At 33.9% G+C, this 12932-nt stretch overlaps 1 protein-coding gene across 1 annotated transcript; it reads left to right on the top strand.

The window, feature by feature from the left end:
* The first annotated feature begins 356 nt into the window (after positions 1 to 356).
* LOC133812813 (cytochrome P450 81Q32-like) lies at positions 357 to 2678 on the top strand. The gene is made up of 2 exons (XM_062246629.1): positions 357 to 1249; positions 1935 to 2678. Exons 1-2 carry the CDS (start codon positions 374 to 376, stop codon positions 2553 to 2555), a joined length of 1497 nt encoding a protein of 498 aa, XP_062102613.1. The 5' UTR covers positions 357 to 373; the 3' UTR covers positions 2556 to 2678.
* Positions 2679 to 12932: the final 10254 nt, after the last annotated feature.

Below are 12932 nucleotides of genomic sequence, written 5' to 3'. Positions count from 1 at the left end.
TTCTTTCTCCATAAATTGCATGTGTGCCGTGTCCCGCATATATACACGAATTCTATATACACAGCATCAATTATAGAAAATTTCTTTTGACTGATCAAACTTTCTCTCACATTTCTTAATCTTACTTTTCCTTGTGTGGATCACTTCTTTTTAGTTCTTTCTTCACCATACACATCTTCTTACAATTCAAAGTGTTATTATTTCAAATATATAATTGAATTCCACCCATAATAAATAATACAAAATATCCATTTGACAATAAACAACTTTGGTATTTGTAAACAATACCCATTTGACATTTCTCATTTCAAAATTGTCCATGCATATAAATATATATATATATATACATATACATATAATTCACAAACACAAAATGGATCAACAAGTCTTAGTATACACATCTCTATCCTTTATCATCATTCTCTTAGCTTACAAGCTCTTCTTCCAAACCAAAAAACGACACTACAAAAACCTACCACCATCACCACCCTCTTACCCCATAATCGGCCACATCCACCTCCTTAAACTTCCATTCCACCGAGCTTTGCACAGTCTCTCCTCCAAATACGGCGACGTTTTCTCACTCCGATTAGGGTCCCGCCACGTGGTCGTCGTCTCATCCCCTTCCGCCGTAGAGGAATGCTTCACCACAAACGACATCGTTTTGGCCAACCGCCCACGTTTCCTCATGGGCAAGTACACAGGCTACAACTACACCGTCATGGCCGAAGCTCCTTACGGCCCCCACTGGCGCAACCTCCGGCGAATCGGCGCAGATGAGATCTTCTCTCCCAGACGGCTCAACCTCTTCGTCGGGATCCGAAGAGACGAGGTCAACCGACTACTCTGCAAACTCTCTCGCCGTAATGATTCGGAGAAGGTAGAGCTAAGATCGATGATAGAGGAGTTGACCTTCAACATCCTAATGAGAATGGTAGCCGGAAAACGGTATGAGACGGCGAATGAAGGTGAAGCGCGACAGTTTAGGGATGCTGTTAAAGCTACTTTCGAGCTCGTCGAATCAGGGAATCCAGGGGACCTTTTTCCGATCCTGAATTGGATTCCGACTGGTTTTGAGAAGAAAGTGAAGAGAGTTGCGAAGAGGTTGGACCTGGCTTTACAGGGTTTGATTGATGAGCATCGGAGTCACGAAGATAAGAATCGGAACACCATTATCGAACATTTACTCTCTTTGCAGCAGTCTCAGCCTGAATATTACACTGACGAAATTATCAAAGGCTTCGTATTGGTATGCTATTTTCATTTTTTTTTCTACAGTGAATATCGAAATACACATTTATAAAGAACTACATTTCATAAACAATCTAAATATACCATATTTATATTTATTAATTCAACAAATCAAATTATTATATATTTTAAATATAATTAAAAAATAAGTAATTCATTTTGTCTTGAATTTAATCAAAATATTTTTAATTATGTACAAACAAATTAATTCTCATATAAAAAAAAATATAGGTTAATTTAGCATATTACCTTTTTTCAAAAAATAAAAAAAAACTATTTTGATTTAAACTTTCATATTAAATCTAAGTTTGCTAATTTTTCCATTTTGAATCATATATTCACCACAAAAAACTTTAGTTTTAGTGACAATAATCATCTTACCTATATCATCACTAAAAAGTCTATGAATTTTGTAATAGTCACAAAAATTACAATTTCTTGTCACTAGATATATTTTTAGTCACAATAAAATTTATTATTAAAAGTTATAGGTTGTGACTAAAACTATATTAGTGACAACTTGTAATTAAATATGACATTTTCGTCATATAAATTTTTTTGTTGTAGCTAAAAGAGACGTTTAGTCCCAAAAAATATAAGTTGTGACTAAAATGTTGTCGCTACAGTGATTACGAACACTATCCATATAGTCGGCACTCTAAAAAACTAATTTTATTTTGCAGGTAATATTTTCAGGTGGAACTGATACATCTGGAGCAACAATAGAGTGGGCAATGTCCAACCTATTAAATCATCCTCATGTTTTAAAAAAGCTTAAAACTGAGTTGGACTCTAAAATCGGTCAACACCAATTGGTAGACGAATCAGATCTTTCCAAACTTCCTTACCTCCAATGTGTCATTTCCGAGACTTTACGATTGTACCCAGTAGCTCCATTTCTTATACCTCACTACTCCTCCAAAGACTGCACCATTAATGGATACGATGTGCCATGTGATACTATATTATTAGTAAATGCATGGGCCATACATAGAAATCCTAAATTTTGGGAAGATGCCGAGAGTTTCGTGCCCGAAAGGTTTGAGAACAACAATGGTGACGGCGAAGGATTCAAGCTAATGCCATTTGGGCTTGGAAGACGGGCATGCCCTGGAAAAGGCCTAGCCCAACGAATGATGGGCTTGACGTTGGGGTCCTTGATTCAGTGCTTTGACTGGGAGAGAATTGGCAATGATAAAATTGATATGATTGAAGGTAAAGGAATCACTATGTCTAAGGCCGTGCAATTAGAAGCCATGTGTAAATCTCGCCCTATCATGAAAAATATTCTCACATTCTGTTAATGGTATTTAAATTTGTTTAGGCCTTTGAATATGTTGTGGGTTTTTTCTTTTAGATTAGTAGGTGGTATGGTCATTATGATGTTTGTATCAATAATAAAATATACGTATATAGTTGTGTGTCAACATTAAGTATTAATATATTTGTCTCTTTCAATAGGAGTAGCGTGTAAGAAGTAAAACTCACCACTAATTAGTAAATTTAGAGTCATATATTTATGTATTAATTCTCATTATATGCAATAAAATATTGAATATATTAAATGTGTAAAAGTTGTAGATCCCTATCTAACTATTTAGCTAGTTATGTTGTAGCTATTATACACTTCAATTTGTCATAATATAAATTTTTTATAATAAAATGTCACTTTTATTACAATAAAATTAAAATTTATTACCTCCTAAATTAGTCATCTTTAAGAAATTTATATTTTACTCAACGTTACTACAATATACTCACATTTGGCCGGTGTAGTCACCCTTTGGCGTCAATCAACAGCGTGAGGCTCTTAATGGTCATGAATTATAGGCATCATTGAATGATTGATGCCCTATACCTAAAATGCGAGATAGGCATCATAGATCAATTGGCACTTATAATCCGCGACTATTAAACTCGGTAGTCAATGTTGTTGATTCTCCCTGTCATGAAAAGTTTTCTCATAGTGTATTAATGGTATTTAAATTTGTTTAAGATTTTGGATATGCAAAAAGTTTGGGAACATTTGGAGGTGTTTAAGGTCAATTTTGAGAATTTTGACCTGCCTACGTGGCGATGCGTCGCCACCTTGGAGGCGTTGTATCGCCTAAAACCCTAGGGTTTTGGCGATGCCCAGCAAGCGATGCATCGCGTCGCCTGACGTGTTCGTACATACATGTGTTTTAAGCTCCAAATAATGTGTTTAAAAATCCTAATCCCATTGGTTGAACTTAATGACGGTGCCTACACTATATGTAATATCCATCTTTTCATTTCATGGGTATATTGGTATTTTTGTCATGTGATGACAATTTGGTAATTTAATACTCTTGGTGAGTATTTTTGTAATTTTGTGAAATTATGTATTATGTGATTATATGAATATGTATATATGATATTGTTATCCCTAAAAAATACGAGGATGACGTAGCGAATGAGAATGGGACACGTGACATCACAAATTAGGGAAACACGACGAAGTATTGAAAAATGACCGACAGGCAAAAAAGATAAGTCTAGGACCTATAGGGAAATCGACCAAGCCTAACCCCTACCCCAGGGGTGGTCGGCCCCAGTATGCCCAGGGACCCCTAGGGGTGGTCGGCCTAACATGCTCAAGAACCACCTGGGTGGTCGGCCCACCCTATTCTTCATAGGGTGGTCGGCCTAAACCCCCAAGTACACTTCACTGAGAAATACTTACTCTCGTTCAAACTGAAATCAACAGGCCTAACACCAAGAAGGTCACAGGCCTAGCACCCAGAGGATCAACAGGCCCAGCACCTAGAAGGTCATAGGCTTATCACCCAAGCTCGGGTCATAGGGCCTAACACCTAAGTCTCATAGACCAATTAAGACTTAGCATTTTCTTGAGGGTCTCAATCGTGCACTATCAATCACGATCCAGAGAAGACAACAGGAAGACCCACGATCTCATAATCATGGGGAGGTGGACACGTATCTCCACTCACAGTGATTGTGTACCAAACCATGATCCCCAGTACTACTAATCATGTAACAGCCCCTGAGTACTATAAATAAAGGACCAAGAGCTTCAGAAAGAGGACTTTTGGGCTTTTTCCTAAGATCTTTATATTTCTGGAAATTTGGGAGAAAAATCTTTCTGAGGAGTGAACTCATCAGTTCGTACTTGTAATTGTCGAGTAATTCAATACTAAAGACTAAGTGGATTAGGTTATTATTGTTCATCAGAATAGGGCTGAACCATTATAAAATTCATCTGTGTTTATTTAAGATAATCATACTCTGTCGTTTATTCTATTTATTTTGTTCAAAATGTGTTGTATACTGTACATACGACCGTTGACCAATTTTACAGGCCAACATATATTATATCAGTGTAAGATATTTGACATTGGAAAATACTAAAAGTGCTCGGGATATGTGTTAAAGTGGCGAATCACAGTTTCCTTCATGTGTTAGGGGCTTTACTATCAAGAATTTTTGAAATAGGGGTCATAACGGAATAAAGATAACTTATGGGGAATAAGTTAATAATGGATTATGAATACTGACAGTTAGTGGAGAATTATTAAAAAGGGTTTAGAGAAATTGTTAGAATGACTTATATCAAGGGTAGGATGGTAATTTGGCGATAATGAGTCATTATAAATAGAAAGTGAGAGAATAGGGTTAGGGTTAGACTCACAATTTGAATATGGTGGCTGTTCAACACATGATCAAAGAAGAGAAATCTCTCTCACCTTTTCTCTAGAATAGGGTTCAAGATCTAAGGAAGAAGAAGGATGATGATCTCTTCATATGCGTATGGATCACTAGGCACTTGTGTGGGGGCTCAATTAGGATGCTTTGGGAGGAGATTTTCAAGGATTAGGTTGTTCCACATGATCTTGGCAAAAACTTCTCACACTTTTAAAGTTTCTTTGATAGTTCTTGAAGCTTTGAGCTATGTTAATGGTGGAATTGATTAGAAAGCATAGGTTGGAATGACTGATTTTATATGCACGTTAGAGACTAGGTGGTTAATAAATAATGGTTAGAAACATATTAGGGATGAATTAATGATGATATAAGGTCTAGTTTTGTGATGTATGTTCATAGATTGGGGAAGAAGAATTTTTAATCATAAGAATGACTAGGGTTATGGATTTTAGGGGCTTATCATTAATTTTTGGTATTTTATTTATCTCTAAAACTTGTATGATGATATAGAGGGATTTGAGAAGAGAAAAACCCAAAAAGAATCATCAAAATCATATTTATATTGAGGGAGATATGTCCTTTCGAAGTTTAGTCGGCGTCAGGTTTTCAAATTAGAGTCACAGCTCTAAATGATAGGGGCGCGGTCACCGCGTCGGGGTCATTTTTGGTTGTTTTTAGGTCGTTTTGAAGCTGTTTCATATAGGGTTCGTTGGGAACTTTCTCCCTAACTTCTTAGGGACATTTTTAGGACTTCCCTAAAGGACAATATAAGGTTGATTGGGTTTTAGGAAGGGTAAGGTTTGGTACATGACCTTTGACTTAAGTTATGAGTCTCTAAATGATATATGTTGTATGTTTTGGATTTAGGACTTGGAAAGACACGTGAAGGGAGGTGATTGCGTCGATATTGGACCTAAGGTAAGAAGAGTAGACACCTGCACACAGGGTGTACGCACGACGTACTTTTGTTTGGTAAACTTTGTCTGCTATGAATTATATTTTGAATTATGTCAGGAATTATGTTTTGAACTTTGCTAAGAATTATGCTATGAACTATGATGTGAATTATGTTATGAGTTACATTAAGAATTATGTCATGGGTTGTGCTATGAGGTATGTTATAGGTTATGAATGTTATGTGTGACTATATTATGTGTGAATATGTTGTATGTTTGTGTGGCATGCTTACCATATGAAAATGCATGCTTACGTTAATTCATGCTCGGTTGCACAACTGACCAGATTAGCACTAGTTTACGACTGAACCGACACTGGTAATACGTGTTATGAATGTTTTGTGATATGTTATGATTGTTGCATGTTATAATATGCTATTGTATGTAAAGTTATGCTACAAGAATGATATGTTACAATATGAATTATTGTTGAACTTTATAATTTATGTAAAGTTATAAGATAGGAGTTGTATAAGTTTTAGGTTGTGATCATATGAGTTAGTTTATCTTTATGTTTTAAATCTCATATTGTTGGGCTTAGGGATTGTGTCCTATATAGCTCTTCTTGCTGGGCATTAGCTCATATTGTTGGGGTTTTATGCCCTAATTAAAACCCAAATTCTTTGTAATCTCATTTTATTATCAATAAAAGAATAGAAATCATTTTTTGACTTGGTCAATCACTTTGCTCGCATGTTTTATTTTCATGATTATTTGTTTAATATAAACTTCTATTAAATCCCGAGCATATAGCTAATCTTATTTATAGTGACGTAATCACAGTGGAATATAAATATGATTATATGTTCAAAATAAGTTAGTCCTAAGATTAGTCAGTGCACCAGATTTACACTGACTTGCCAATCTACGATATGATCTACTTACACATTACAGTGTTATGTTCTTTCCAGAACATTAGCAAAGTAGATAAGATCGGATGTATTTGTTACATCGGACAGGACCGGTATTGACAGTTGATAAGATAAGTAAACATACTGTTATTATCTATTCTAGTCATATCATATAGTTGACCATAGGTCAATTCAATCTCAATTCTGAGTGGTTAGTATTCTAACTGATTGTATTATTTGAGTTCTTTGACTTGTTCGTTACCAGCTTACCCTACGGACTAGCCCATACTTACATCTTGGGAACTCGGTAGTATAATTGAGTGGGAGTGTTAATCATAGATATGAACATCTATAGCTTCTGATGAAGAAGTGAAACGATGGTTTCCTTTTAGTTTGGTTCAAGGTGTTAAATGATAGAGATCTCATTTCAATAATTAAATTAGTTTACTGAAATATCATTTACAAGGAACTAAGTGTTTTAAGGATAAAATACAATGAGGAATAAAACGGTATTTTAGTCTTATCTCAATGTAGACCGTCTATAGAGGATTGAGTGACAATTATGGTTGTAACAATGGATAATTAATAGCGTATCTATATTTGTTATAGAGCGTTCTATGAATTCAAGAGTGCAATTCCAAGTCTATAGTGGAGTCACGAGGAATTAATAAGTTAGTAAATTTATTTGTTAGATTTATGATAACTTATTGGAGCTTGATTTCATAGGCCCATGGTCCCCATTGTACCATGGATAAAATCATCTAGATAGTCTCAATTAATTGATTTAATCATCAATTAGAATTATCAAAGTTGACCAGGTCAATTTTGGATAGTTTCACAGAGTTGTGTAATTTTGAGAAAAAAAGAGAAATTGTGGCAGATTTATTAATTAAGATAAATTTGTGTCTAAATTAATAAATAAGTTTAAATCAATGTTCAAATTATAAATAATTAATTTGATAAAGGATTTAAATAATTATTTAATTAATTAAATCAATAGAAAATAATACAGGCCTTGATTTTAAGTCCAATGGGCTTATAATCAAATGGGAAATTTCACGGGCCTATAGCCCATGATAATTTCGACCTAGGGCTTCAAAATGGCTATTATTTTATTGATTTTTTAAATTAAATTAAATGACTTAATTGAGTCTATAAAAGGAGTGCTTATAGAGAAGTCAAAACATAAGTTTGTAAGTCACAAGTCAGATTTTCTGATAGTTTTAGATTCTCTCTAAACACAAGTCCTTTTCTAAGCCTCTTTGTTATTTTCTCTTCTTCTCTCTATATCTATCTCATGTGTTGAGAATTGCCCACACTAGTCTAGGTGGTTCTAAGGATACATTGGAAGATTGTGAAGAAAATAGAAGATCGTTCAGTTTCTTGATAATACTCTGCGATAGAAAGGATACAAGAGTTAGAGAAACTGAAGGAATGACTCTTAATTCCGCTGTGTATACTGTAAGTATTATATTATTTATTTTTCTTTGAATTCAATTTTAGAAACATGTTTTAGGCTATCTCGTATTAATTTGTTTAATATTAGATATACATGAAAATAAATAAAGATCTTGTATAAGCTAATCCAACAACTGGCCTCAGAGCCTTTGGTAATCTTTATTTTCATGCATGAACATGTTTAAAATTGGATTATTTGATATGTTTGAATAATTGGATGGTTTTCATGTTTTTATTAGCATATTGATTTTATGTGAATTTTAGCAATTTTTAGGTTATTTTGTTGTGTTTTCTATGCTATTAATTTTTATATATACTTTATTTTGTGTAAAACATGTTAAAAATTAATTAGAAAATAGTTTTGGTTTGAAAAATTGCTCAAAAAAAATTTTGGAAAAAATTTGGCCTGGCTGCCCATGCGCCGCGCACCTGCGCGCACACCCGCGCGCCCCGCGCGCACCCGCGCGCACACCAGCCACCAGCGTGAACAGTACCACAGGTACTATTCATCTTTTTTTTTAATTTATTTTTTTGAAAAATAAATAAAATTAAAATTGTGGAAATTTATTATTTATAATCAAAACCTAAAATATCTTTTTTGTTTTATCATTTAAATTTTTTAAAATAAGATATTTTGGTTAGTTGAGATTTAAATAATTAGATATTTTCTACAAACATTCAAATTCAAATTTAAAAATAGACTAACAACTTAATTTTAAATCTTTTAATATATTAAAATATTAGAATTTTGATATCAGATATTTAAGACATTTTCATTTAAATTCTTGATTTTTTTATTAAATCTTTATTTGAAAATATAAATATCTTTTTATTATATAGTTTTTAATATTTAAATTATTTGAAATTTGAATATTGTTAGTTAGATATTTTTATGGATATTTGAATTTGTTTAACTATTTTGAGATATTTTAGGATTGTTATAACTATTTATATATATATATTTTTAAATTGTTAAAATATTAGCTAATAGTTATAACAACACAAGATATTTTGGAAAATAGTTAAGATATTGATTTTAAAATTTAAAATTGGTTAAATTTTGAAAAATATCATTTTTTTTAGCCAATTAATAAAATATTTTTTTAATGGGATTTAAATTAACTTTGGTTAATTGTTGATAAATCTTATTTAAATTAAATTAATATTTTTTTTATCAAATTAACCTAAAACCAAGTTGATTGTTGATAAATGAAACTTAAATTAACTATTGTTAATTGTTGATAAATTTCATTTAAATTAACTTATTTTTTGTAAAAATTTAATTAATTTGAATTTTTTGATAAATTCTATATAATTAATTGTGGTATTTTTGCAAATGAAATAAATTGTGGTATTTTTGCATAAATTCATAGAATTGCTCATATAGTAACATGATTAGGCCCATCCAATTATAACATGTTTGTTTGCACTATATGTGGTATTTTTTGCAATTGGGCTTAGATGCATATAGTGGCCCATATGTTTGTTGGATATATGGTATTTTGCCAAATAAAATATTCATAAAATGATAGGTTTTATTTGGGCCCATTAGAAAATGTAAAGTTTAAATTCCTCTCTTGTGCGCGATTCCACTTGTGAAGGCCCATTTGCTTTGCATGACTATAGTGGGCCTAATCAATTAATAACAATTAATAAAATGAAGGTTTAAATTCCTGTCTTTTGGACCTTGTATGGAAGATAGGGGGCCTTTGTAGTGGGAACAACATACTGGACCCAACCCTCCTCCATACAAGCCTAATTGTTAAGGCCCATTTACCTGAGTTGGACTTAATTGTATAGGTTCATTATATTAGTTAAACCTAAATATTGATTAGCAACAAATTAATTCTAAGTTGATTGAATTTGTTTCAATGTGACACTTTAGAATTAATAAGAAATTATAGGACTTTGGTTTTAAAAATTTTAATCTGTTTAATTTTTTTTGGAAAACCATAGTCATTAATTTTCTAAAAATAAATACTAAAAATACTAATTTTAATTTTATAATGAGCTTAATTTAAGGATTTTATTCGATCTCCACCGTTGGTTTAACATAGTCAATAGCTTAATGGGGCCTCAAGGCGCTTTGATTCATCCCCCTACGGAAGGTGTTCATTAGTTATTTTGACAATGTTAGATTTCGAAAGATAGATAATTATAGGTCAAATTCTACTAGACTCACCCCTACGGTGACTACTAGGACTAAATCTATGATTATTGAAACCGTGGGTCTAGCTCATAAAATAAGAGATTTTGTTTTCTTATTTTGATCGAATAGTAGGTTGTTAATAGTGGTGTCCATTATTAAATGAGTTTACAACTCTATTTAACTAGTGGTATTTTTTACTCTCGCCAACCGGGACAAGAAAATCATAGATTAGTTAAAAACCTAAAGAAATAGAGATATGATTGTTTTTGGTATTTTTTTCTTATATCTTACATATTTTTGGTATATGTTGTGCTATTTCTTGAAATTTGTGTGAATAGAAGTTTTATTGAGCAAATGTGATTGATTTCTATTTTATTGATAATTTGTAGTTTTAAGCTAAGTTGTGTCTGTGTCTACTCCCATCCTTTCTCAACTTTCGATGGAGAAACTCACTACAGAAAACTTCCTTAATTGGAAGCAGAATATCAACATAGAGTTGATTGGTGACAACTCTGAATTCGTCATGATTGAGGAATCCTCAGAACGAGCACCGTGTCCGCACGTTAGTGATGGCACCGTCAATGCTCGTGATGGTACCGTAAATGCTTGGATAGCACCGTCTCTGCTCGTTCGTGATGGCACCGTAAATTCTCGGATTGCACCATGTCTGCATGTTCGTGCTCAACTCAACTATGGTCTGACGCAGCTCATGAACGAGCTTCAAATTATTGAACCTGTCATGGGTGGACCTAGTAAATGAGGTGAAAATAAGACTACTGATGTTGTTGCTCATCTAGCTAAGGCTGAAGCTAACCAAGCTTCGTCTTCGAAAGCTGGAAACAAGAGGAAAGGTGGACAAATAAACAACCCCAAGCCTGCAAAGGCTGCAAATACGAGTGCACAACCAAGTGCACAGACGCCTAAGGGGAAGAACAAGAAAAACAAGAAAGGTAAAGATAAGTGCTTTCACTGCAAAGAGAATGAGCATTGGAAACGAGATTGCCCTAAGTTTCTAGCAGTGAAAAACAAAGGTAATGATTATAGTTCATTTATCTTGGAAACATGCGTTTTAGAGAATGATAAATCTGTTTGGATTCTTGATTCTGGATCTACTAACCATGTTTGTAACTCTTTATAGCTTCTTGAATTGTGGGAGGAAGTGAACGAAGGCGGCTTAAAGCTTAGAGTTGGGAACGGAGCGTTCGTTGCAGTCCAAGCTAGAGGAAGAGCTCGTTTGAAGTTCATAAATAAATTTTTAATTTTAAAAGATGTATTTTTTATTCCGGATTTTAGTAGAAATTTAATTTCAGTTTCCATGTTGCAATTAGAACGATTTGTTATGACTTTCACAAGTTTTAATATATTTATTTCTTTCAATGGATCACAATTGTGTATTGCATGTTTGGAAAACGGGCTTTATATTCTGCGACCTCACGAACCCCTCGCTCTTAACAATGATTTATTCAAAATAGCAAAACCTAGGACCAATAAACGTCAAAAGACCGATAACAATAATATGACGCATTTATGGCACTTGAGACTAGGTCACATTGGCTATGATAGGATTTAAAGACTTACAAAGGACGGACCTTTGAGGGAACTCACCTTAGGTGAATTACCTGTCTGTGAATCTTGTCTAGAAGGCAAACTGACCAAGCGTTCATTCTCTGCAAAGGGTGATAGGGCCAAAGAACCACTTGGTCTTGTGCATTCAGATTTTTGTGGACCTTTTAATATACAAGCCAGGGGTGGTTTTGAGTATTTTGTCACTTTCATTGACGATTACTCTAGATACTCATGTCTTTACCTAATGCATAGGAAATCATAAACATTTTCAAAGTTTCAGGAATTCCTAGCAATGGCTCAGAACCAATTAGGTAAAAGATTAAAGATCTTGCGATCTGATAGGGGTGGAGAATATTTAGATATGCAGTTCCAAGATCATTTAACTGAACTTGGGATTTTATCACAACTTACTGCCCCAGGTACTCCGCAACAAAATGGTGTAGCGGAACGCCGAAACAGAACTTTATTGGAAATGGTTAGATGCATGCTTAGTTACTCAACTCTACCAACTTCGTTCTGGGGACATGCAATTGAAACCGCAAATGACATTCTCAATGTCGTGCCGTCAAAATCAATCCCCAAAACACCTTTAGAACGCTGGAATGGTCGTGAACCTAGTTTATGCCATTATAGAATGTGGGGGTGTCCCGCTCACGTCCTGAGGAAAAATGAGGGAAAGCTAGAACCTCGAACTGAAGTTTGCTTGTTTGTTGGCTATCCTAAAGGTACTCGGGGTGGACTTTTCTATAGTCATTCAGAAAAGAAAGTGTTTACTTCTACAAATGCTACTTTTCTGGAAAATGACTATGTCCAGAACTTTAAACCTCGCAGCAAAGTAGTTTTAGAGGAGATGGTTAAAGAATTGACTCCAACCAATGTTCCATCGTCATCAACTCGAGTTGATGATGAAATTCCCACTCTTCATGTACAACCGACGCAAGTCGATTTAAATGAAGAAAGTACCACTGTTCCTGAGCAAACAGTCACGGAGCTTCGTCGTAGTGGGAGGGTTTCTAG

This window comes from Humulus lupulus, chromosome 1, assembly GCF_963169125.1.
Source record: "Humulus lupulus chromosome 1, drHumLupu1.1, whole genome shotgun sequence".
In the NCBI taxonomy this organism is placed as follows: domain Eukaryota; kingdom Viridiplantae; phylum Streptophyta; class Magnoliopsida; order Rosales; family Cannabaceae; genus Humulus; species Humulus lupulus.
This window is presented reverse-complemented; position numbering and strand designations above follow the sequence as displayed.

Excerpts from the sequence above, each read along its gene's own strand:
- LOC133812813 (XM_062246629.1), top strand. The coding sequence starts at position 374 with ATGGATCAACAAGTCTTAGTATACACATCTCTATCCTTTATCATCATT. Across the intron at positions 1,250-1,934 it reads TTATCAAAGGCTTCGTATTG|GTAATATTTTCAGGTGGAAC; the intron begins GTATGCTATTTT and ends TTTATTTTGCAG.